Source organism: Xylocopa sonorina, chromosome 4, assembly GCF_050948175.1.
Source record: "Xylocopa sonorina isolate GNS202 chromosome 4, iyXylSono1_principal, whole genome shotgun sequence".
NCBI classification, from domain to species: Eukaryota; Metazoa; Arthropoda; class Insecta; order Hymenoptera; family Apidae; genus Xylocopa; species Xylocopa sonorina.
This window is the reverse complement of record NC_135196.1, coordinates 3,450,469-3,473,619: the sequence shown is the minus strand read 5'-3', so window position 1 is coordinate 3,473,619 and position 23,151 is coordinate 3,450,469. Positions and strand designations below refer to the sequence as shown.

General features: G+C 33.4%; 5 protein-coding genes across 9 annotated transcripts; 2 read left to right on the top strand and 3 right to left on the bottom strand.

The window, feature by feature from the left end:
• Nucleotides 1-243: 243 nt before the first annotated feature.
• Nucleotides 244-4,814, bottom strand: LOC143422645 (uncharacterized; the record flags this gene model as incomplete). Its single annotated transcript, XM_076893447.1, has 2 exons — nt 244-2,118; nt 2,192-4,814. A coding segment is annotated over one exon (1,254 nt), but the record flags the coding sequence as incomplete, so codon positions are not given.
• Nucleotides 4,801-7,063, bottom strand: LOC143422613 (alpha/beta hydrolase domain-containing protein 17B). Its single transcript, XM_076893389.1, has 3 exons — nt 5,961-7,063; nt 5,133-5,265; nt 4,801-5,039 (listed from the first exon to the last, which is right to left on the bottom strand). The coding sequence occupies exons 1-3, from the start codon at nt 6,602-6,604 to the stop codon at nt 4,956-4,958; spliced, it is 861 nt and encodes a 286-aa protein (XP_076749504.1). The 5' UTR covers nt 6,605-7,063; the 3' UTR covers nt 4,801-4,955.
• Nucleotides 7,064-7,174: 111 nt separating this feature from the next.
• Homer (homer protein) lies at nt 7,175-11,677 on the top strand. Of its 2 annotated transcripts, XM_076893730.1 has the most exons (7): nt 7,177-7,439; nt 8,607-8,763; nt 8,849-8,980; nt 9,059-9,310; nt 9,407-9,553; nt 9,639-9,914; nt 10,058-11,677. In XM_076893730.1, the coding sequence occupies exons 1-7, from the start codon at nt 7,414-7,416 to the stop codon at nt 10,241-10,243; spliced, it is 1,176 nt and encodes a 391-aa protein (XP_076749845.1). In that variant the 5' UTR covers nt 7,177-7,413; the 3' UTR covers nt 10,244-11,677. The 2 variants fall into 2 exon arrangements, with proteins under 2 accessions (XP_076749844.1, XP_076749845.1); XM_076893729.1 differs by having other exon boundaries at nt 7,175-7,439; nt 9,059-9,553.
• Nucleotides 11,678-12,940: 1,263 nt separating this feature from the next.
• Nucleotides 12,941-14,947, top strand: Icln (chloride nucleotide-sensitive channel icln). 4 transcript variants are annotated; one of them, XM_076893382.1, is made up of 6 exons: nt 12,941-13,024; nt 13,637-13,764; nt 13,841-13,986; nt 14,163-14,339; nt 14,458-14,547; nt 14,655-14,947. In XM_076893382.1, the coding sequence occupies exons 2-6, from the start codon at nt 13,646-13,648 to the stop codon at nt 14,744-14,746; spliced, it is 624 nt and encodes a 207-aa protein (XP_076749497.1). In that variant the 5' UTR covers nt 12,941-13,024; nt 13,637-13,645; the 3' UTR covers nt 14,747-14,947. The 4 variants fall into 4 exon arrangements, with proteins under 4 accessions (XP_076749497.1, XP_076749496.1, XP_076749498.1 ...); XM_076893381.1 differs by having other exon boundaries at nt 12,960-13,090; XM_076893383.1 differs by lacking the exon at nt 12,941-13,024 and adding an exon at nt 13,123-13,256.
• A 595-nt stretch (nt 14,948-15,542) lies between these two features.
• On the bottom strand, nt 15,543-20,027 carry Upf2 (UPF2 regulator of nonsense mediated mRNA decay). Its single transcript, XM_076893380.1, has 2 exons — nt 19,923-20,027; nt 15,543-19,193 (listed from the first exon to the last, which is right to left on the bottom strand). The coding sequence occupies exon 2, from the start codon at nt 19,182-19,184 to the stop codon at nt 15,732-15,734; it is 3,453 nt and encodes a 1,150-aa protein (XP_076749495.1). The 5' UTR covers nt 19,185-19,193; nt 19,923-20,027; the 3' UTR covers nt 15,543-15,731.
• Between the last annotated feature and the right edge of the window lie 3,124 nt (nt 20,028-23,151).

Sequence of the window (23,151 nt, the reverse complement as noted above, 5' to 3'; positions counted from 1 at the left end):
TGGATCGTAAATTGTTGATGCACAAAACAGGACGACGAGATGCACTGCCGTTTCTATAGATTTTTATTAACATTTTTACTTCAGTAGTATTAATTACACATACCAATTTGCAATGTACGCGGTACTAATGGAAGAGAGAAAAATATTTATAAAAAGGAAGAAAAGAATATAAAAAGAAAAGAAAAGGAACAGGATCATGAGAATGTACGTAAGTTTAAATTTTATAAAAAAACAAAAAGAAAATGACAAATGAACAACTGTATTATTTAAATACGATACAAGTTCCTTCATCTTTTTAACGAACGCATTTAACAATTGATTGTTCGAACAGGAAGGTGACGATGCTTCCGGTGAGAATAATTGATTTGTTCGGTAAATGACGTACGATATTGCAAGGCCCGTCTGTAAAACAAGCTGCATTGGATAATGTGGGCTTAAAATGTATGTTTGTGTGTGATTTCCATAATAATTATACATTGTTTAAACGTCGCAAGGCTTGATGAAGTACTTCGCAATGCAGTACGCTCGAGTCAAGTGCGATGAAAGTATAAAACTCTAAAACGGCCTTAGTCGAGTGCCCAGCGGGTGTTTTCAGACTACGCGTTCTATACGACTTCATAAGAAATAACGTGATTTCGCCTGTTATTTTATGTATACTTTTCACGCGCTAAATAAAACAATAATTTCGTTATTTACTCTGAGATAAACGTTTGCTCATCTTTCCTTCTCTTTCTTCTATTTCCGTGTTCTAATAATTTTGCAACGAGCTACGTGTTATTTACTTATTAAAACAGCTAATCAACTAATCCGTATTGCGCTACGATCACTCGGTGATACACGTGAGACTAACGATCAAGGGATCTCGCAATCTCTATCATTGTCATCTCCTCCCTCCCATCTCTTCTTTAGCCCACCTTCTCCCGTAAGTACATTAGATACGACCGAACAGAACATCGAATACATTACTTCTAATACTTCACTTACACGCTATTATGTACAGTTACGAATACCGCACCGTGATTCGCGTGATACCCAAAGGTACAACGGCCATTGAGTACCATTCTACTGGCACGATGCAATCATGAAAGACGAAAGTGCTGTTCGAAACCGGTCGATTGCTTTACGCGCATTGAGAGACAGAGCAGGGTAGTAAAAAGTAGTAAAAGAAATGAGCGAGAGAAAGAGAGAAAGAGAGAGAGAGAGAGAGAGAGAGAGAGAAATGCACGATGCCGGGACGAGAGAGAAAGTAGAAGAAAGAGAGGACACGTACGCGTTCGAAACATGCTGTACAAAAGTTATTCTTTTTACCCAGTTTCACGGACGACCAATTAAATTTTTCATCGAGCCATCGTTCGCTTCGTTATACCGCCGCTGTCTTTATTCAGTTACCGATACGATCGCTCTACGAAATATCATCTGTCGCATATAAAACTGGACATTTGTCAAACAACGGTATAAATTTTTGTTCTCATAAGTTACGAAGTAGATATTAGAATTCCTATCGATACAGATCGATTCAATAGCGGCTACGTGAAGGCCAATGGAAGAGAAGTGTCGGTCTCCCTAACTCGGTACCATTATGCACCATAGCGTATATTCTAAAAGATTAATGCTAGAGGAAAGTGAACGTAGAGATTGACACGCGAACGATGAGAAATTTTAAATAACAACACGATATAAGTAACAAAAAATTATATACAAAAAGAGATAACAACGTAGGTAACAATAATTAAGAGATTAACCAAAGTTACAAAGAGAGTATCAACGAAAATCATCTCGCTTATTTTCCAAAAGCAATTATTCATAAATAATTTTCATTTCAATAAAACGTAAGCAACCTCTTATATTCACTTTCCGTTGATTCATACTGTCACAATTACACATTATATTTAATTTCAGCTTATACTTGTAGTTTGAAAACGTTCATAGCAATTTTTATTATTTAAAAGACAAGGACGGGTAGAAATGTTCAAGATAACGTGAAATTAAACAAAAAAATAAAAAAAAAATAAAAGAAAAACAATTTTCTATAGAAATACATACATGCACTAGCGCCGATCATTCCATTGGCTCTGCGCGCTTGTTTTCACGCTGCCGCATACATCATACATATGTATACTAATAAAAGAAAATTATTTAATTGTACTGTATTTACATTATCGAGATATAAAAATACTAACAAGAAACATACCTATAGACAAGGTTCTCCAAACGATTCGCCTCTTTAGAAATAAACTAATTCATAATCAAGTTTGGCAGTAATATTGTCCCTATCTAGTTGCATTCTTATTGTTGTTCACAAGACTGTCATCTCATCCACTGTAAAACGTACCGCCCTCAATAACATACCTCGCATTTACACCCTCCCTTAACGCTATCCCTTAATCTTTCGCCTCTATCCTAAATTCTTTGCTATCTTGGAAGATTTCCATTGCTCGCTGCACAGGCCATCGCTGTGAATCGATATAAAAAGAAACGTCCCCGTTTATCGGTACGGTTATCATATACAACTGGTCTCAGTGACAGCGATTCATTCGTAAAAACATGCGACTTCCGCGTAACATTTGCTTCGCCGCTGAACCTGATTCATAAAACTGAGTCATTAAAAAAGAAAAAAGGACGCAATTGAATACAAAAAGATATTCGTGACGCGAAACGTACACCTCGCATACACTAACGAATTAATTAATAATCACTTATTCTTCTATTTTCCCGTGTAGGAGAATAAGTTTAAATGCACAATAAAATAATAAAATGAAAAATAATGAACATTTGTAAAAATTGTTCAACTGTTCAATTCATCAACAAATAGTAATATAAAATTACGTGGGAATTTAAATTTAAAAATATAGGTTCAGCGAATAATTTTCATACCACGCACTTGTTATAAACGATTTTAGGTAGCTTTGGTGGTGGCAGAAAATATTTCAATGTAAGCCATTCAACTCCCTGATCTTAAGAAGGATGATAATAAAAATAATAATACTCGACACACACACACACAGACACACACAGGTATACACACATATATATATAGTTTTTTGTTCATATATACATATATGTATATATATCCATGCCGTAACAACGTTCCTCAGTCTATGCTGCAGAAACGACTTACAACACACACACGCATGCACCGCTACGTGTGTACATGTATAATAAGAATATTTAATATGCACAGATGTATTATATATCTCATATTTCTAGAAATATAATAAATTTTATGTATGCATCGTTATGTGTGTTTATGTGCACAGTCTCACTAGCACTGTTACAGCCCGAATAAGTGCCGTGCGTATAAATCTATGATTTCTTCAAAGACAGTTATGTGGAAGAATAATGGAACGACAACTTGCGAGACACGCAGAATTCGTGTTATTTTAATTTAACACTTGGTCTCCAAAGTTGTTTACTCAATCTTATCAAAGTATTCAGGATATATAGTTTTTCCTTTTTAACTTCTGAATAACATTTCCTGAGCATTCTGCTGATGATGCCGGCGATTCAGCTTAGTCCGGAACAATATTTTCGTTCCAACAGGCGAATAACTCAAGATGGTTTCACTTGTTGACAATGTTGCACAACTCACCGACGCTTCTGCTGCGAGGTGTGTATCGTGATTTTTGAAACTGTTGTATGTTCGAAAACAAATTGGCCTGCGTCGATGTCCTTTCCGAAGACTTCAAGCTGACGTCCATTTGTACATCCACGTGCGACGGACTTCTCGAGCGTACAGCGTGGTGAGGACTCTCGCGACTTGCGGTAAATCGTGAAAGTAAACTAGAATCAATGGATAAAATCTTGGAGCTTGCAGCCAGCCTACAAGCGCAGGGCGAACACTTTGGTAAGTTTATCATAATTTTATCCGGCTCGATTGTCAGAGATGACCGACCAAATTTTCTTAATGGACTACAAAGAATCTTTTTAGCTTTCAATTTCTTCTCCATAGTATCGTTTTTCCCTTTATCCTTAGACGTCTTTTCAAAACTCTTACTTGTAAATTTGCTACTCTTACTACCCCACGGGAATTTTTTCGTTGACTCCGCGGTCTTTTCATTGTTGGCCTGCGGTTCGTGCTCTTCAAATCTTTTATCTTTTGCGATCGTTTCCTTAGTTGCAACTTTGTTAGAGCAATGTTTCTTATTATCCTTAACACACTCCGAATCCAACACAGATTCTATACTACTATATTTGAACTGGTTTATAGGAGACTTTTTCTCTGACTTGAGCTGACTGTGAATACTTTTACAGTCGGAAATATCTTTATTATTATCACTAGAAGTATTGGAAAACGACAGTGACTTCTCTCCAATCGCGTATTGTCGGCAGTCTTCAACCTGTATGTCAACCAAAGTTGTATGGGATATCTGAGTATCTGCTTTCTTATGGCCTTGGCCAAATGAATTTTTTAAAGTCCTATGAACAATATTTTTTTGGCTTTTACTAAATGGATTTTTCAGATTTTTTGGCAAAGAAATATGCTTCTTTGCGACTTGGCTAATATGATTTAGTCGAAAGTTGCGGCGAACAGAAGAACCATCTAATATAGTTTTACTGTGCTTCTTATCCTGAACGTTAGTTGCTTCCTCTTCTTTCGTGCTCTTCTCATCTTGTTGTATAGCGGTTTTCGAATTACTATCTAAACTTGAGTCATCATCCTCGGAACATGTCTCTTTCAAAGAATCTTTACGGTGAACTTTCTGATTAAGAACTGTCCGTTGATCACGGAAGAAGAATCCATCGTCCGTAGAGACAAATGATGATTCTTCGTCACAGGGGAGGACAGGCGCCTTCTCCCCTGTGGGAGGCGATTGCTAGACAAGCTTTTCGGTTTGTGAGCTTGTTGAAATAGAGCTGATTGTATTCGAATTGTTAGAAGTGGTGTGTCCTTGACTGCTCACATGCGTATGTCCTCCTCCCTGCCCCCCCTGATTCTGGGAGAGGCTTAGTCGCCGTCAGTTTACCAGTTCTACGCTTACAAATTGCTTCAGTCGTTCCAAATACTGATTGTACAACTCTACGTCATTATGTCCAGCGCCCTGAAAATATAAGTTGTCGTGTTCATAAAGTTGATTATTTCCTTATCCCTAATCTTCTTTCAGAACAAAGAAAAAAGAAGTAACATTAAATACCTCTACCCATAACGGTTCTACTGCTCTTGGACACCTCTCGTAAATCGCTAAACCATGACTGAAATTTATCACCTCATCTTCGGTTCCATGAATAACCAAAACGGGAGATGTCACTTTAGGTACTTTATCTATACTGTAAAAAAAAGGAAAGTTCATTTGACAAAGTTGATCGAGTTACACAAAAGTAAATATTCTATAAATATATAAGAAAATGGTAGTAAAAGATATAAAACCAAAAGAGACTCGAATAAAGTATTAAGAAATCCATCGTTACAAGCTTAGTTTACGCGTTACTCTAATGATATCAAATACTAAGACTCGGATATTTAGTTTAATCTAATTTCCACCAAATACAAGGGTCGATTTGCAATGCGCGGATAAACGATGGCAGGAACGTAAAACCTATTAGCGAAATATACGTCGACGGATCGTGGAATTTATAGGTTTCCATGACGCAAGTAAGATAAACTTTTATTGCTTCCTATACTTTAATTCGGAAAAATTGTCACCCACGAACAAAGAGAACGGCACGCTCGCGTACGACACTGTCGCAGAGTACCGTAAACTAATTAGAGTAGGTAAATCGAACCGTCCAACTCGATGATTTTAAACCCGCGTTTAAAACAGTAAATATAGAATAAAAGGTTTGCGTGTATGGACACGACATATATCTGCACCCACGTGTATGGACGTCCATCTGAACTGGACGATAGTGTCATGCGCGTAAAGTTAGCCGTGCGAATCACGGTATACGATAAGCGGATTATGGATCGCGTTTTATTTAACACGATTAAGGGGGATACGCGCGTTGAGAGGAATTTAACCTACCTAGGAAAGGCGTCGAAGAACCATGTTCTTTTAGTGTTGGGGAAAGCAACACGCATTCCCGACATTAAAGGTGAATGCAGAACGACTGCACCAACCTCGTATCGCGCGGCCAGATCGACCGTGGGCACAGTCCCGATACTTTGCCCGTAGAGAATAATATTTTCCGGGCTGATGCCGTAACGCGTTCTAAGAGCATGCCACGCGGCGTCTATATCCGCGTATAAGTTCTTCTCGGATGGCTTGCCACCAGAAACGCCGTAACCCGAATAGTCGTAACTGAATATGTTACAATTTATCCTCGAGCCGAGTCCCAAGTAAAAACTAGACATCTGTCCGAGATCGACCGCGTTCCCGTGGGAGAATAAGATCGTGAAACGTGCGGTAGCCGAACATCGTACAAACAAACATGCTATTCGATTCCCTCGTGATGTTCTCGCATAAAACCCTTCCACCGATTCCTTCTCCCTTTCCGTGTATTGCCACTCGGCTCTCTCGGACAGGGATATCGTAAATTTAGCACCCTCATCCTCGATGAACGTGTAAGTAGGCTCAGGCGGTAGAAACGCCAGTTTCGCAGCGATTCTGGACGGGCAAGGTGGACAGCAAAACAAGCAACACAATTCACTAAAACTTAACCCGTTCATCGTTCCGCGAAGGAGTTATACAGACGCGAGAACGCCGTTTATCACGTTCCTTCGTGGGATCTCCGCATCTAGGTTCCTTCGTGGTTTTATTTAAAAACGATACCACGCACTGTACTTATCACGCTTAACGACTGAATCACAATGTCATTTGTTATCGTACTCCTGAAAGAGTCCCTTACAATGATTCAGCCATGACGGCTCACAAGACGGACAATTTCTCTCCCTCCTGTTCCCTCTCTTTCTCACACAATGCCCCCACCCACTGAACGTTGCGCACTTTCATTGTGTTCGAGTAACTTCAGATAGGAGACAAGGATGGTGGCCGCGGCGCTACTTTTCCTACGTGTTATTCTTCTATTCTTCGCTCGCCATTGGTGTACGATTTAAAACCGACGAGAGACGATTCGATGTGTAAGCGAGAATTCAAGCGAATTCAAGCGTCCCCGTGCTACCAACATTCCGCGGACCGTGTCACTGGAACATAAGTACGCGCCTTGCGACTCTCTCGCGTCTAGTGATTTTTTCGAAAGAAACCTACGAGGTTAGCAATAGATAGCAACCTTTCGTGGAAAATCGATTAAATCCAGGTATATGGTGGAAACTCGACTAGTTCATGTTGTTGCGTGATCATCGCCGTTCGCTATACAGTTTTGGCCGATGGCGGCTGTCAATTGGCGTACATCTGCCTCTCGTCGACTAGATTTTTATAAATTTTTTAATCATTTTGACCACTTTTACTCGCGTTTACTCATCGCGCGTACGCGTTAAATTCATATTTCTATGAGTCTGTGAAATTATCATTTACTTGTATGACATCGGGCAAAGAAACAATGGGGTAAGTGAACGTGGTGGTATTCCGCACCGCCTTTTAAGGGTGTGTAATATATGTACACACGATGTACCATTTCTACATCGCATATAACTACTATAAACGATCCTTAATTCTTCTATTACCGAATGCTATCAATTGATAGAAAATAGGTCGATCCCATTGCGTTAATTAACGAATAGTACCATCCTTTCCTCTCTATTTACCATCGTATCTCCGACATCGTCTCAGATACGCATTTAGGTGGGTGCGTACATAAGGAGACCCTGGATCAGAATGTTTTTCTTTTCTTTTACCTATATATAACCGCAAAATGGACTAGCGAAAGTGAGATAAATCGGCACCGCGTGAAATGTGTTCATTCCAGTTGTTTACTCGTGCATTGTCCAATATATTTTTAGACTCGTACTGTGAAAATTTATTCCGTGAATTGTAAATATATTCCACCGCGTTAGTGTTTATTCCACGGCTCCTTTTTTTTTTTGACACGATTATAAGTTAACTAAATATAGATTCGTTCCATTTTAAATATAATACGATGGTTTTTCGTTCGATGCATTACCTCTGAATACGTGGTACATTAGTTCCTTGTGAAAATTACTTCTTATATATTAATAGAGCGACAAATATTTTGTCAAACATTGGTCATTTTCGTCGTACAGTTATTTTTCAGTCACAGTATATTCGTAGTACTTGTTGAAAAATTTTTTTTCATTTTTAAACAATGTATATAGATTGTACATACATTGCATACGTATGAAAAATTAAGGAAATTGCAATAACGTACAATTGGAGTATTTTTTTTTTTTTTTTTTCAAAAGTTGCTTGTTCGCATTTATTTCTTTTGGTTCTCTTCAAAATTTATACATAACATAGGCTGTATGACCGTAATGTTAAACCGTAATGTCATTAGATTTTCATTCCATTAATTTTAAGGCATGTAAAAAGCAGAATATGTAATTCAAAATTTTTTAATGTATTTAATTTTGTTATGTTTCTGTAGAATATACATGGTAATAAAGTTTTACGAAAAAATAATCTTCAAGATATTCTTTATTATTAAAACACCTATAATTTATATTTTGAGTATGAGATATGAATAGATAGTGCATGTAATAATTGAATCAATATTATTTAAGTGCCTAAGAGTTTCTTGCTTTTAATAAATTTCAGTGAACAACCAATTTTCACGTGTAAAGCGCACGTATTTCATATTGATCCTAAGACAAAAAGGTCTTGGGTCTCTGCGTCTACAGCAGCAGTGTCTGTTTCTTTTTTTTATGACTCCACAAGGAGTTTATACAGAATAATATCTGTCGAAGGAACAAAGGTGATTGAAAAATAAGCCATTATAAGAAAGAAACTTGGATTACATTTAAAAAATTATCTAACTCTATTTTATTTTCTTTTTTTAGGCAGTAATAAACAGTACCATTACTCCGAACATGACCTTCACAAAAACATCACAAAAGTTTGGGCAATGGTCAGATGTTAGGGCCAATACCGTATACGGTCTTGGCTTTTCATCTGAAGCGGAATTAGGAAAGGTTTGTGAAATATGTCCTTAGCTAAAGTGCAGTTATGTGTACACCGCAATCTCAGAGACAATACTATTTGTTTGGCAGTTTATAGAGAAGTTTCACGAAGTGAAGGAAGCCACTAAATTAGCTAGCGCTAAATTACAATCAAACAGCTCGTCTGTTACTCCTGCTACTAGTGCAAATGTTAGCCCAATTACATCACGATCGGGTATGCCATCATCGGAGCAAGATCTTATAGAACCACCGAATTCATCAATGATCAATTCCAATGTATCAGCATCAAATAATCCAAATCCAAACGCCAACATGATTTCTACTCAAAACAGTGTGTCTTTGGTAAGCAGCAGTCCCTTACCTGGTAGTTGTCAGAATAAAGTGGATGATGAATTGAAAAATACAGTCCATTCAAGATCACAGAGTGTTTCTCAGCAGAGTACAGAAAGTCCACAACATCAAGGGAAAACAACTCAACTTAGTTCAACACAAGGTGGACAGTCAGCTGAAATGCAGCTTAAGTATGAAAACGATAGGCTGAAACTTGCATTGGCACAGAGCTCTGCAAATGCTAAGAAATGGGAGGTACGGTCCTATGTATATGCAATTAATTATAAATAAGTTTTCACCTTTTATACATTAATGTTTGAAGTTACATTTTATTTTGTAGGTCGAATTGACTACGCTGAAGACAAATAATGCTAGATTAACAAGTGCGCTACAAGAATCTACAGCCAATGTTGACGAATGGAAGAGACAGTTACAGTTATATAAAGAAGAAAATGCAAGAATTAAAGCCAAATACGCAGATCTGGAATCTGGGAAAATAGCAGAAGGAAACAGTGAAGCATTAAGGTTGAGGGTTGAAGCATTAGAAAATGAACTTAGAACAAGAAATGAAGAAATCAAAGCTCTTACTATGGCTACAAAAAATAAAGATTTTGTAGTACGTATATATACATTATAACAGTACCATTAGATTGATTAAGTAATTGTTATATAAAAATTTTTACTACTTTGTCATTTATTTTTGTTAAAAAGTAATTCTTCTTTGACAACTTAATGAATTCGGTAACTCTGTTCTTTCAGGCTTTACAGAAAGAAAATGCAGAAATTCGTGAAATGTTAAGGGTTGTTCATGAACAGTTAGAACTTGTATTAAGCGCAAACAAAGTCCAGAAACAGAATTTGGACACACTGAATGCCAGATTAGCTGGATATATACAAGATTTGGTAACTATACATCGAGAAATTACAAACACATTGCAAACTTAAGTTTGTATGTAGTGATATCTGAAAATATTCTTCATGGGAGTTTTGTATTTATGATATAAGCGAAGTATACAAATGGACGGTGTAGATTAATACAAAGGGAAAGGTTCCAAAAAAAACATGCATAGTAAAATGAAATCTTTAAAAAAGTAAACTAAGAATACTATCTTTAAGTGACAGAAGATAGATTTCGTCTCTTTAAAGTATTTATTCTGTGTTAAGTAAAACGATAATATTCGATGTTTTTCTTTGTAAACTATTTGTGCCATACTCATGTTCTTATTGTACATAAAAATATTTTTTGTGTACATCGTTTTTGTTATTAGGTTTTTTGTTTTGATTTGCATATAAAAAATGGTTCAAAACAAAGTATTTCATATATAATCGTATGAATGTAGAAAATGTTTTTACTTCTATGCAATCAAAGCCACATTTTTTTTAGATATTATATACCTATTATATTTTATTATAAAGTACAATTTTACACGCAAAACTACTTTTAAAAGTAGTTTAATTAAAATTCTATGTATTATGTTTTTTATGTACAACTTGTTATAATCAATTTTTACCAGTTATAGAAATCAGATTTACATAGTTTGTTTATCTTTGATAATTGTGTTTAAATGTTTAGCACAAAATAAATTATAATTGCGATTATAATGCAGCCATCATTACTAATGCTACTTCATCGATTGCTATCAATCTTCTACTCATAATTAAGCTTCAACTCTTACTATACTATTACATCTATTATTACGATTATTAATGCTATTATAACTACCTCCACTGCTATTGCTGCACTACTACTTGCTGTTATTATTGCTCATAGTATCATCGTTAGTGCAACTTCTATAACTGTTACTACTGTTACTGTCGATCAAGTTGTCATTACATGCCTACAAAGAACTTTTATGATATTTAGAAACATAAAACATATCAAAAACGTTACAAGATTTAGTGTGATACAAGTTTCTCAGTGTTTTTTTGGAACTTAGCCCCTTGGAATCAACAATAAAATTCAGTTACCCATGAACACGACTAAGGAAAGAAATGCACAATTAACATTAGTAACGTTTAGTGGTATTCAATTATGTAGTATAACTATTTAATTCAGCTGTACATTGTATCAAAATATTGTTCTATTATATATTATTTACTTTTATCAATGGTATAAAAATTATATAAAATCGAAGAGTCTGGCATGAGCTGTACAAAACCATTGATATCTACTATAAAATATAACATGAGGAATATATTGTAGAACTCATTCGCAGTGGGTAACTTGGTAGTTTCGGCACGAATGGTGATCAAATGTTTCGAAGATCGAGCAAAAAATGTTTTTAATGCGCAAAAAATGTTTTGTTAATTTTTTATGAAAACCATGACATATATTAGTTTATTGTTGACAAAAATAAATGTAATGTTTTCCGATGCAAACGATTTGTTATTCACTTATCACTAATTTTTAGAATATTCTATAACAATCAAGCCAGATATTCTTCTCAATTATATCTATATATATATATATATATATATATATATATATATATATATATATATATGTACATATATACTTATATATAAGCATATATACGTGTATATATACATATATATATATATATATATATATATATATACATATGTTTTAGTTGAATAGAATAGGTTTACTAGAAAACAAAATTTGCCCAAAGATGCTGACCGACCTTCTGAAAGATGTTGAGGTGATATTTCTTATAACAATAACTTCTAGTAGTAAATGAAGTGCAGAATACTAAAATTAGCACTTTTTATTGTACTGACAGTATGTATGTATGTACGTAAAAAAATGTTACGGAGATGAATTTTAAATATGAGGAATTGGAAACAAAGCCTCGCTTGCCATATGTAATCCTAATAAAACATTTTCAGATGGCTTTCTGGTGTTGTATTATGTAGACCATATTAACTACTATACGTACCCCTATTTTTATGAATTACGTCTATAAATTATAAATTTGTTTCGCTAACTGATTTTAATAATCATTTACATTAATTCTATATAAAAAGTTACATGTAACCAAAATTGAAAACCGGAGTTACAAAAATATACAAGAGAAATCATTTTCTTATTTCACTTGTTAATGCAAGTTGTAATATATTATTATTATTAATTATATATTATTATATAAATAATTGAGATATAAATTAAAAAATTATATTCCTATATGTTATATCAAAATAAATTTGAAAAAATGATCAAGATGTGCGGTTATATTTATATCTTTGCACATAATTCCATATATAGCTTACATCTTCTTCGGGAAAATGTATTTTTTCCTTACCTCGAGAGATATATATTTACCGTCACAGATCATAGATGCACGTATCCACGTCTTCATTTGCAAAATAATTAAAATGACAAATTTAAATTAAAATAACCTATTTATTTTTTTAATATTTCAAGCGACTAAGTATATCTCAGATATTTGTATAAATATTTAAGTCACACGCGTATACGAAAACTTGAAATTGAACCAAAGTAAAGACGAACGTACAGTTAAAAGTGTTCAACTTACGCGCTTGCTGAAATATAAAAGAATTTCCAAACACTTGACGCGTTTTATATTTGCCACAATTTGAAAAACGTCCTGCAGAATTTCCCGCCTTTTCGAGCACATCATGTAGCTCAACAACTATCTATAGTAATTTATCGGAAGCAAAATACACACTAGGTGAATGTACACGAATTGACCGTATGAATTCCGTATCCTGCATCAATAACGGAAAATAGAAACATAACATTGTGTATGTGGAAAGATCGTATACGTAGAAATATTAGAAAATGAAAAACCTGCATATTGATTGACGCTTGTAATTATAAAGTTTTAGTGAACTTTAATAACTCTATTATTTTCAACGCGAAAAGTGGTCGAACGTGTATGAATTAAAGCTGTAAAACCAATATCAAATTTTGGAAAGTTTATTCATTTCGTGGAACAATTTCTCCTCTTATTTATAACATACTCGTAAAGCCAGGGTAAATAATAAATTTGTACGCACTAACAGCTTACACGATTCATGGAATCATTCTAAACGACAAATAGTATCGTAAAACCGAGACTGCTATTTAAAACATGCAATATATATCGTATTTTTGTTTGCTGCACGTTTCGCATTTCTTTTTTATAGCTGTACAAAATTATCTAAGTAAGATATACATGTAGATTTGATTGAGAATACGCGTCTCGGGAATGTATTTATGACGTTCACGTACGCAACATAATGATATTCACGGTTGAATAAATTTCGGCATAACCTATTAACACTTCTCATTCTTTTATTTTTCTAAACGATTAATTTATTCATTTAAATTGTATCAGTATCATATTGCAAAGACTGTTTAAATCGTTGTTCCAGTTGAAAAAAATGGTAGTGCTTAGCAATTTTCTCGCACCACAAGAAGGAATACGTCATGAAGAGCCAAATACCACTGTGTACATTGATGATAGAGAAGTAGGAAAAGGGACGCTATATATTACAGAGAGGTAAAAACTATAATAGGACAGCTTGTACTTAATAGCGCGTTATGTTTACTATTTAATATAATATTTATATTGGTAGCTTACTTTCTTGGGTGAATTACGATACGCAACAAGGATTTTCACTCGAATATCCTCATATATCTTTACATGCCATATCGAGAGATGAACAAGTACATCCAAGACAATGTTTATATATTATGGTCGATGCTAAAGTAGATCTTCCAGGTATATCAAGCTTCCTTTGAGCATAATTGTTTGATTGCCAGTGAATAACGAGAGTTGTATGAAAATGATAAATTAGATTACCAATAGTAGAAATCCGGTTTTAGTTCCTATAATATCAATTAAAAATGTTAAGATTCTATCCATTTATATTCTTTTTAATATAATGTTTCGCACAGATGTACCATTACCGCCAACTTCTGATAGCGGATCGGAGAATGAATTTGAAGATGCAGATACACCTATTACAGAAATGCGATTCGCTCCTGATAACACGAATAACTTGGAGGCAATGTTTCAAGCAATGACCCAATGCCAAGCTCTTCATCCTGACCCACAAGACAGCTTTTCCGATGGTAAATAAAATTGTTTTTATGATCTATTATTTGTATTATTATATTGTACGTATTCATACAAATTTCCTATCTGTAATTATAAAAATCTGACACTTTATGAAATCATATGTTTCTGTAGCTGAAGAAGACATTTATGAAGATGCGGAGGAAGATGATTTTGAACATTACGAAGATGACGCTGGTGATGCACCATACATTTTACCAGCAGGTAAAAATTTATATATAAATATAATTGTTATATATAAGTATCTTTCATTTAAAAAGCCAATATCTCTGATCAAGATTAACGGTTTTGTACTTATATTTATATTTTAGAACAAATAGGGTCTAATCAAAATGGTACAGAAACGGATGATGCTATGGATGTAGAAGCAGGTCAATTTGAAGATGCAGAGGAAGATCTATAAGTATGGAGATAATAATGCGTGCATTTAGTATTAATTTATAATTACCAGTATCTCATATACTATGGTAGATATGTGATATTATGACAGACTGTATAACAGAGCTGTTATCAAACATAAAAAAACACCTAACATTTATTTATATTCATTTTGTACACGGTAATAATTTCTTAGACAAAAATAAATAATTGCATATCAAATTTAACTTCTTATTTTTATGTATAATTGTATTTGTTTTTAACTTCTTATTTTTACGTATAATTGTATTTGTTTTTGAGAAAATGCTTAATTTTTATCTCTGTTTACATTATACAAAAAAGTAAAGCTGTAACATATATATATATAAAATCATTTTAAAAATCTCGAAATAGATAACAATATTTATAAAAGTTAATCCGTTTTTAATTAACTCAATTTTTTTAATAATTAATTTTACATATATTGTATATTTTTTATTGTTAATAAATGTTTCACTAAATTATTAAACAAAATTTCGGAGTATAATTTATTAATGCTGTTTTTATTATGTCAATATGTAAATTTTGAATGCAATTTACACCCTTACAATAAACGATATTAATTGGCAATTTGACCAGGTCCATTGTTTTCACTTTACATTTAAAGGCTATTATTACTTGTACATAATGTGTAAAACGCAATTGTTCCATTTAATTTCATTAATATAATCAATTAATATTGTATCAAAAGTTAATATTATTTTTTAATCAAATGTACTGTAATACATACATATTGACACATAAGACAAAGTGTATTTTTTAATGTAATTACAAAAGATATTTTTACATTAGAAGTTACATGTGACTATGAATTCATATAAACAACATATGGATATGTATTTCAAATTGAAAATAAAGAATCACTAATTGCTTGTAAATCTTATAGAAAAGAACGAATATCATATAGCTGAATTACTTATGATTTTCTACTTTAACAAATATCGTTCCAAAATCATTTAAATACCGAACATCTACCGAATCTTTTTAGGACCGAAAATGAGATCAGCGTCCGGTGCGCCTTTTGGATGATTATATTTCTGTCGTCTTTCTCTATTCAAATTTACCGTAACTGGCCTGGTACTCTGATTAATTGTTTCTTGATAGTCTTCTTCTTCCTGTCTTTCAGTAATATTTAATGTCAATCTTTTGACTCGTTCTTTTTCTTCTTTCTGCTCTTGTTCTCGGTTTCTAAGGTTCATCGCTAATTCTGATGATACAGGAACCGCCAAATTCTTATACTGTTGCTTGTTACCTTTTCGTAACATAAGCACAAAATCGACTGTACTATTATCAGATGGTCTTTCTTGCAATTGTTCGTATGTTTTTTTAGTACTTTTCACGTGTAAAGGAACTGAAATATCTACTTGTTGCGGTTTCACCGAGTCTCGCATTCTATCTTGTATATTATCTGAAACCATTTTATCAAGGGCAGACAAGAAGTCATCGTCCTCAGGACAGCTTACTCTTCTAGGACCAGCTGGCAATGCTGCACTTAATTCTGTGACATCCATGATAACACCATCATTGCCACCTTCTGAAAGACTTTGATCTCCTTGGGTAGTTTCTTGTGTGCCCATAGTGTAATCTCTTTCTGGGTCAGCAGTCCAATCTTCTTCTGATTGGGCCTCAGAACAATCTTCTGATTCTTCAAAATGTAAATCAGCCACACCTTTTGCATCTCCGCTTCCATTTCCAGATGTTACAGCTACATCTTCATCCCCTTCAGCAATTACACCCATATCAGTTTCTCCATCGGTGTGTTCAGTACCATCTTCTGCAGTAGGATTATTGTTAAGAGTTGGATACAGTGTATTTCGCAACTCTTCTACAGCGCACTGTGCTTCTTTATAACTTTGAAACAATTGCATTTTAGATCTAAGCATTGTTAATGTATCATGATACATGTAATCTATATCCACTGGAAACGGATTTTCCGCAGTCCAAATTGGATCTGTGTATTTAAACCAATAGTAATTTTGAAAGAATATTAAAAAGTAATCGAGTTTTTTCTTGCTAGAACCACCAATAAAGTACTGTCCACATGTTTCTAATAACGTACAAACTAATCGAATTCTGAAAAGATGTTCGGGCGGATCTAGAACACTTGGTATGGAATGATCCATGCTGACTCCAAATGTAATTAAAAGATACAATGTTCGAAAAATATCTCCACTTTCTACCATCCGGTAGTTATACAATTCTCCAAGATACTTCACCATAGCGATACGTCGTTGATTAAATTTTGGTAAATTAATTTCCATGCATAATCTTATGTCTTCTAACACACCGTCTACCACATGAGGGCCTATAGTTTCGTAATGTGCAACAAGTCCAGCTAACAAACTTCCTACGCATCGAATATTTAAATATTTAACGTTATACGCGGCAGTCAAGCATTTAATAGCATAAGATGATACACTTTCGTCCTCCCAATCCAATTTGCGCATCCATTTAAGAACTTTGTCAGTATTCGTTTTTGAAAGATCTTGATATAACAATTTTCTTATAAATTCATGAATTGGCGGCCTGTCCTTTTTAGACATACCCCCTGTAGACTCTGGTGGATTTACGTAGTAATAAGCATTCTCAATTATTGTTACATAACGCGAATCTAATGCAGTGACTGCTTTCTTCCGCATCATTTGTTCCAAATACACTTTTGTCCTTTGGTGCGAATCCGGCGAACAAAATAAATATCTTCCACATGTTTCTAACAAGTTGCAAGCCATTTCAATGTGGTGATGCGTAAAGTCATGTAATAAGACTTTTAAGCAATATAGTGCTTCTATCTTTGAGTAGAGTTTAAATTTAACAAGTTCACCGATGTATCTGACAACTTTCACTTTAGATTCAATATTAATCTGATCCTTTTTACGTACATGATATTTGAAGTCATGTTTTAGCATTAAACATAAATCATTTCCTACATCAGGCATAACAGGGTAAAGAATAGCTGCCAAGCGTGAATAAAATGGTAGTAAATCTAAACGGATTCTAGACACACCAAATAATGCTTTCACTAATTTTTTCTTGTTATGTTTCGTGTTGAGATGCATTAAGAAATGTACTGCCGCATTATCTATTAATTCACGATTTACGCAATTCGGTAAATGTGTTATAAATGCATCTAGAAGTATTTTATTACTTATATTCGAAACTTGTGGCTCTTCTACTTCTGCCTCTGGTTCGTCTACTTTTTCAGTTTCTTCCACTTCGTCGAATGTTATTTCTTCATCCAAAGCTTCTTCACTTATTGGAGCGTCTTGTTTAGGTACCTCTTTTAGATATGAACCAGGAAGAAATACCATTAAGTCTGGTAAAACTTCATAAAATCGCCTGGTTTCCTCATCCCCCCACATATCCTCTAAAATGCTATTTTCTTCTCCTTCACTGATCATTTTCAATGATTCTTCTGCTTCTGCTTTCATTTCATTATCTACAGGTAACTCTGGCATAGGTTCGTCTAACGTATCAGAAAAACTTTGTACATTATTAAGTAAACGTTCGTAAGATACTTGAAGACTTTCAAGTTTTTCTTTCCTTTCGGAGCTTAATTCGCCTCTGGTTTGCAAGATCTTTCGATTTTGTTTTTCAAAAGCTTGGAGATCTTTGTGCTCCTTCAATAAATGTTTACATAGTGAATTATAGTAATCCCGTAGCAGTAATCTAACATTTTGTTGTTTATCAGGGGAGAGTAATCTGCTTTTAGGTATAGACATATTGAGCTTCTCCGATATCTCTCTTACTTTTTTAGGTACAAGGCCTGCATAATCCTCTCCACAATGTTTGCAAAAACTCGATATAATACTGGCATTATTATGCTCTTCTTTATCCATATTAATTAAGACCGTTAATGCAGAACCGAGCAAGGGCAAACCTTGCTTATGTGTGAAAATTCCTGCATTAACCAATTCAGCATAAAATCGTAAGTCTACTCTAAGTTTACTTGGATTTGCAATCTTATCTACAACTTTTAAAGATAAAATTCTTTGCCAGTTTTCAAAAAAATGGGTCGAAAACTCTCCATAAGTTTGATGCAAAAAGCTGCACACTTTAATCGCAGGCGCAACATCTGTCATTTTTAGTTTGGCATCCACCAAAGCAGTAGCAACTTCGCTTACATATTTTGTTAGATTTAAATGTGCCATATCTTTTAAAACTACATCTAATTGTGTACTATTAAAATTTTTTAATTTCTTTACAAATGTAGTGTTTCGTTTGAGAGTTGAATCTAACTTGCTAAAGTACGATTCTGGTGGTCTATTAGGATTTAAATTGGCTGCTCGAATCTCTTCTTTTGTATTTAGTCGCTGTTCCGTTTCTTTTATGTAGTCCATTAAATATTTTTTATCCTCCTCGGATACAGCATTTTGTTCTGGAGCTGCTTCCATTGTCTCTGTTATTCCTTCTTCGACTTCCGACATCCTTCAAATCTGTAATATAAAATACACGTGTATAATTCTGTAAATTCAGTATAACATACATTGAAATCATTACTATAGGTATCAACGACCACAATTCACAAATACCATTTTTTATTGGTATTAACTTTAAATGATAATAATATTTTAGTTGAAAATATCTCGTACAATTATCACAAAATTACTGTAAAATTAATTGTTATATAATTAAGGGAATGTCAAGGAATAGAGATAATAAGGACTAAAACAATAAGTTGATATAATATTTATAAAAAGAACTCTCGTTTAATGCTGATGCTACGCAAGACCGACATTAATGAAACCTTGTTGTTAAAATCTAAATTGGTGAATTGTACATCTACATATTTGTTCATCTTAATCACAATAAAATTGAGTTATAAAATTAAAAATAAATGCACTTAATACAATATAGTTTATGCAATTGAATGGAATCTGCAGGAAATCATGCTATTTCACGGCAAAAAAAAATGAAACATATATATTTACTGTTTATAAATATTTTATACGTTTTTTATTTATTACAAAATAATACATATATAAATATATATTAAAAATATATGCTATCTAATGTACGATATTCTTCGTTCATGACAAATGATAAAAAATATATAAAACTAAAACAACTTTATATAATACAAATTAAAAGTAAAAATTATTGTACGTAATCCATCCATTTTGTAGATCTGGTTTGTTACAGATTTCTCTGAACTATTTACTTACACTATTTAAATGCAAGGAAGGTTATGTTACGGCAGACGACAACTAAAATCTCTTGCTCTATACATACATACCAAGAGAAAAACAAACATACATATATTGTACGTAGCTATATACAGACAGCCTTTTCGATGAGAGCTAAACAAAGCATAAGTCGATAGCTGACCCATAGAAAATGTTCTTATTTAGTGGTGTCATTTCTCATTGGCCCTCAATGATATTTCTGTTAGTGTCAGATGAGATGTGAAGTTCAACACCACGCAGCTATTTCTTTAGTTATTTTATAATTCCTCGGTTAACTTACCTGATCATATATATTATTTGAACAATCGCTATAAAAGTATGATTTATTCCAATATGTAGAGTACATATGATATTTCCACATGAATTTATTGAGACCGCTTTTAAAAAATATATACGTAAAGATAAGTAAAAATGTTTGCACATAATTAAGATGTTATAAAGTTTAACATGCAGTATATTGTATGTAATAAAAATAAAATTTGTTTTGCTTCGAACTGCAGATCTAACCACTTCAAGTTACATCAGGTTGCCACTATTCTGGTGCAACAAGTGGTGGGTTTCTGGTGCTTAGATAAGTTAGAGATGAAAATGTTCTATTTTTTAAAAGAAACCATACACATAAAGTGATATATGAGATATATAAGTGTAGTTTCACGTCAAAATTAGATTAAGAATAATTATATCAGGCTTGGGTTTGCTTGTCATATATTCTTCTTAATATGTAGATAAAATATTGCGCATAAATTTATGCTTATAATAAAAATATTTATTACTAAATACAAAGCAGAGATTAAAAATGCGCATGTAATTTGGATATCTTATATAACAATAAATGTAATATGCGTTCTATACATAAGGAAGAAGACATTTTGCGAAAATTAGATTTGAATATCGCAAAAATTGTTAATATTTCTTTTCTGTGGGTGGAAGTAAGTATACTTACGGTTATGTATAACCGTAATAATATATTATATTATACATAACCAATAATATATTATGTTATACATAACCGTAATAATATATTATATTAAATATACAGACACAAATAAAAACATACTAATTATAAGTTGAATTAAGTTTTTAACAATTAGAGTTTCGATATTTCTAAATAGAAATATTTTGTTACATCAACGTAATTAAACATTGTATATTTCATTTGAAAGTCTACGCTGGCTTACTTGTTCAGATTTTATAAACATTTCTCAACAGAGTAATTATTATTTTATCATAATTTAAATTGTCTTTTCCATTCACTTATTATCAATTCCTACAAATAATTGTGAGAGGAATTATATATTAACCAATCACGAACGCTGATTTACGATGCGCGGACAGATTTCCGTTGACTTCTTTTTCCTCGGACGTTCTTCACAAGTGCATCCCCTGCTATGGAGTTCATTTCATTTTACGAAATATTAAGTTGTATTACATGTTTAACGTCAATTTTCCGTTCCAAACATTAAGAAAAAAAATAAGGTACGTAAGTAACATGATTTTATATTTATTCACGCAAATTATTTAACATTTCGATGCGTTATAGCGATGGCGTCAATATTTGTCCTTGCTCTAAATTTTCATTTTTAAATTAATTAAACAGTGTTTGCGCGGTTAAAATGTGAACAAAAAGTTAAAATGTAGTTGTTAGAACGTATTGTGCTAGTTTTTTATGTAAATTTCCGATTAATTTAAAAAAAATGTAAGTTGAAATATTTCATCCTTCCGATAGTTGAATTTCGCCTCGAAAAAGAGAGATTTATTGCAATAATTTCGTTCTTAAGACAAGAATTCAAGTAATTCAGTATATAATGTACTACAATATTCGCAATTAATGATCGTATAGATAATAAAATAATATGTATAGTAAAATTTTTTCTGTACACAATTGTCACATATGTAACTGCGTAATGGGCAACGAGCGTTCGGCCTTACTTGGACGCATTCAGAGCATGCGGAGAGTAGCATTGACAGTCAATTCGTGTTATCCTCTACTGTTGATAAGACGTGCCATCTTCTACTGTCGATAAAATTTTTCGAGACACGTTTCTGCTTTCGAGGTATGTTCATACCCTTGCTTATCGACTGCGTTGTATTCTCAATTACAATTCTATTACACTTGTTCTATTACTAACTTTTCTTAATCATTGCATACTTAATTAACTATTTGAACATTATCACTATATTGAACATTATCATCATAAATATGAATATCTCTTTTAATTTCCTTTTTTCTTTTCCTTTTATTATGCGTTTCATTGTTCATAATTGTTTGTAGACTTTGTTTGAATTTTGAAAATGTGACTTATGAACTCGTTTATCATTGTCAGGACCCCATTCACGTACCCAGGTGCTACTTGGGTGGGGAAAGGGTGATGGGCACGATGATCGTATAATAACTAATGAGATATTTTTTTCGCGGCTGACGTATTAGTGTTTCGTGCGCGACGTATCTTCCACGTTGTATGTGTATGTGGTTAGGCCGTGGAATTGCGTCGTTTCCATTGAAATAATTCACTATTAAATAATTACAAATGGTACCAAATTTATTCTTAATCATGACGGAGATACTAATTTTAGTAACATTCGTGTCGTTAATAGAACTTGTGTTTTATGAAAAATACAGATTTGAGATATTCAAATGTAGCTAAAAACGCTTTACTGGCATTGTACGCAATGGTTACTAGTTTCGTCAGTCGATTACAACACTGGTACGTACCGTTAGAATGTGCGAGGTTGTTCTCTCTAGTGTGAATGTGTTTTCATTTTTACAGAATGTGTTCTCTGCCCGAGGTTTAGCATGTTTGTACGAATAACGATTCTTTACAATCGTTGCTTGTCAGCGTGCATTAAAAACTTTTGCGATTTATATTTTTACTTTACCTTTGTATGTTATTTTTTTATTTGCGCCCAGGGAATCTCGAGCTTTGATATAAATTTCAGGATACTGGGCTTCGTGCTCGAAGAAAGAAGAGGCCATATGTCGAAGATACCCGAAGAAGAGGGCAACTATTAATGACTATGCATTCAGAGGCAGACAACCTTCTCGATGCAAAGTCATTCCTTGTTACTACTTCGTCACTATACTTATATTTGTCTAGTAGTAGTATATTTTAGCCAGCAAAATGCTGGCTCATCAAATACTGAGCAAATTGCGGTTTCCATTGTAGCGTTGCGTATAATTAATTACGGTTCCTGTTAGAGTTGCGAATAA

Bases quoted from the DNA above. Each gene is read 5' to 3' on its own strand.
- Icln (XM_076893382.1), top strand. From the start codon at position 13,646: ATGGTAGTGCTTAGCAATTTTCTCGCACCACAAGAAGGAATACGTCAT. The intron at 14,340-14,457 runs GTAAATAAAATT...ATGTTTCTGTAG, and splicing joins ACAAGACAGCTTTTCCGATG to CTGAAGAAGACATTTATGAA. The intron at 14,548-14,654 runs GTAAAAATTTAT...TTTATATTTTAG, and splicing joins ACCATACATTTTACCAGCAG to AACAAATAGGGTCTAATCAA.
- LOC143422613 (XM_076893389.1), bottom strand. From the start codon at position 6,604: ATGAACGGGTTAAGTTTTAGTGAATTGTGTTGCTTGTTTTGCTGTCCA. The intron at 5,266-5,960 runs GTAGGTTAAATT...TTTTTTTTACAG, and splicing joins TTCTTCGACGCCTTTCCTAG to TATAGATAAAGTACCTAAAG. The intron at 5,040-5,132 runs GTATTTAATGTT...TTATATTTTCAG, and splicing joins TAGAACCGTTATGGGTAGAG to GGCGCTGGACATAATGACGT.
- Homer (XM_076893729.1), top strand. From the start codon at position 7,414: ATGACATCGGGCAAAGAAACAATGGG. The intron at 8,981-9,058 runs GTTTGTGAAATA...TTTGTTTGGCAG, and splicing joins CTGAAGCGGAATTAGGAAAG to TTTATAGAGAAGTTTCACGA. The intron at 9,915-10,057 runs GTACGTATATAT...CTGTTCTTTCAG, and splicing joins CAAAAAATAAAGATTTTGTA to GCTTTACAGAAAGAAAATGC.
- Upf2 (XM_076893380.1), bottom strand. From the start codon at position 19,184: ATGTCGGAAGTCGAAGAAGGAATAACAGAGACAATGGAAGCAGCTCCA.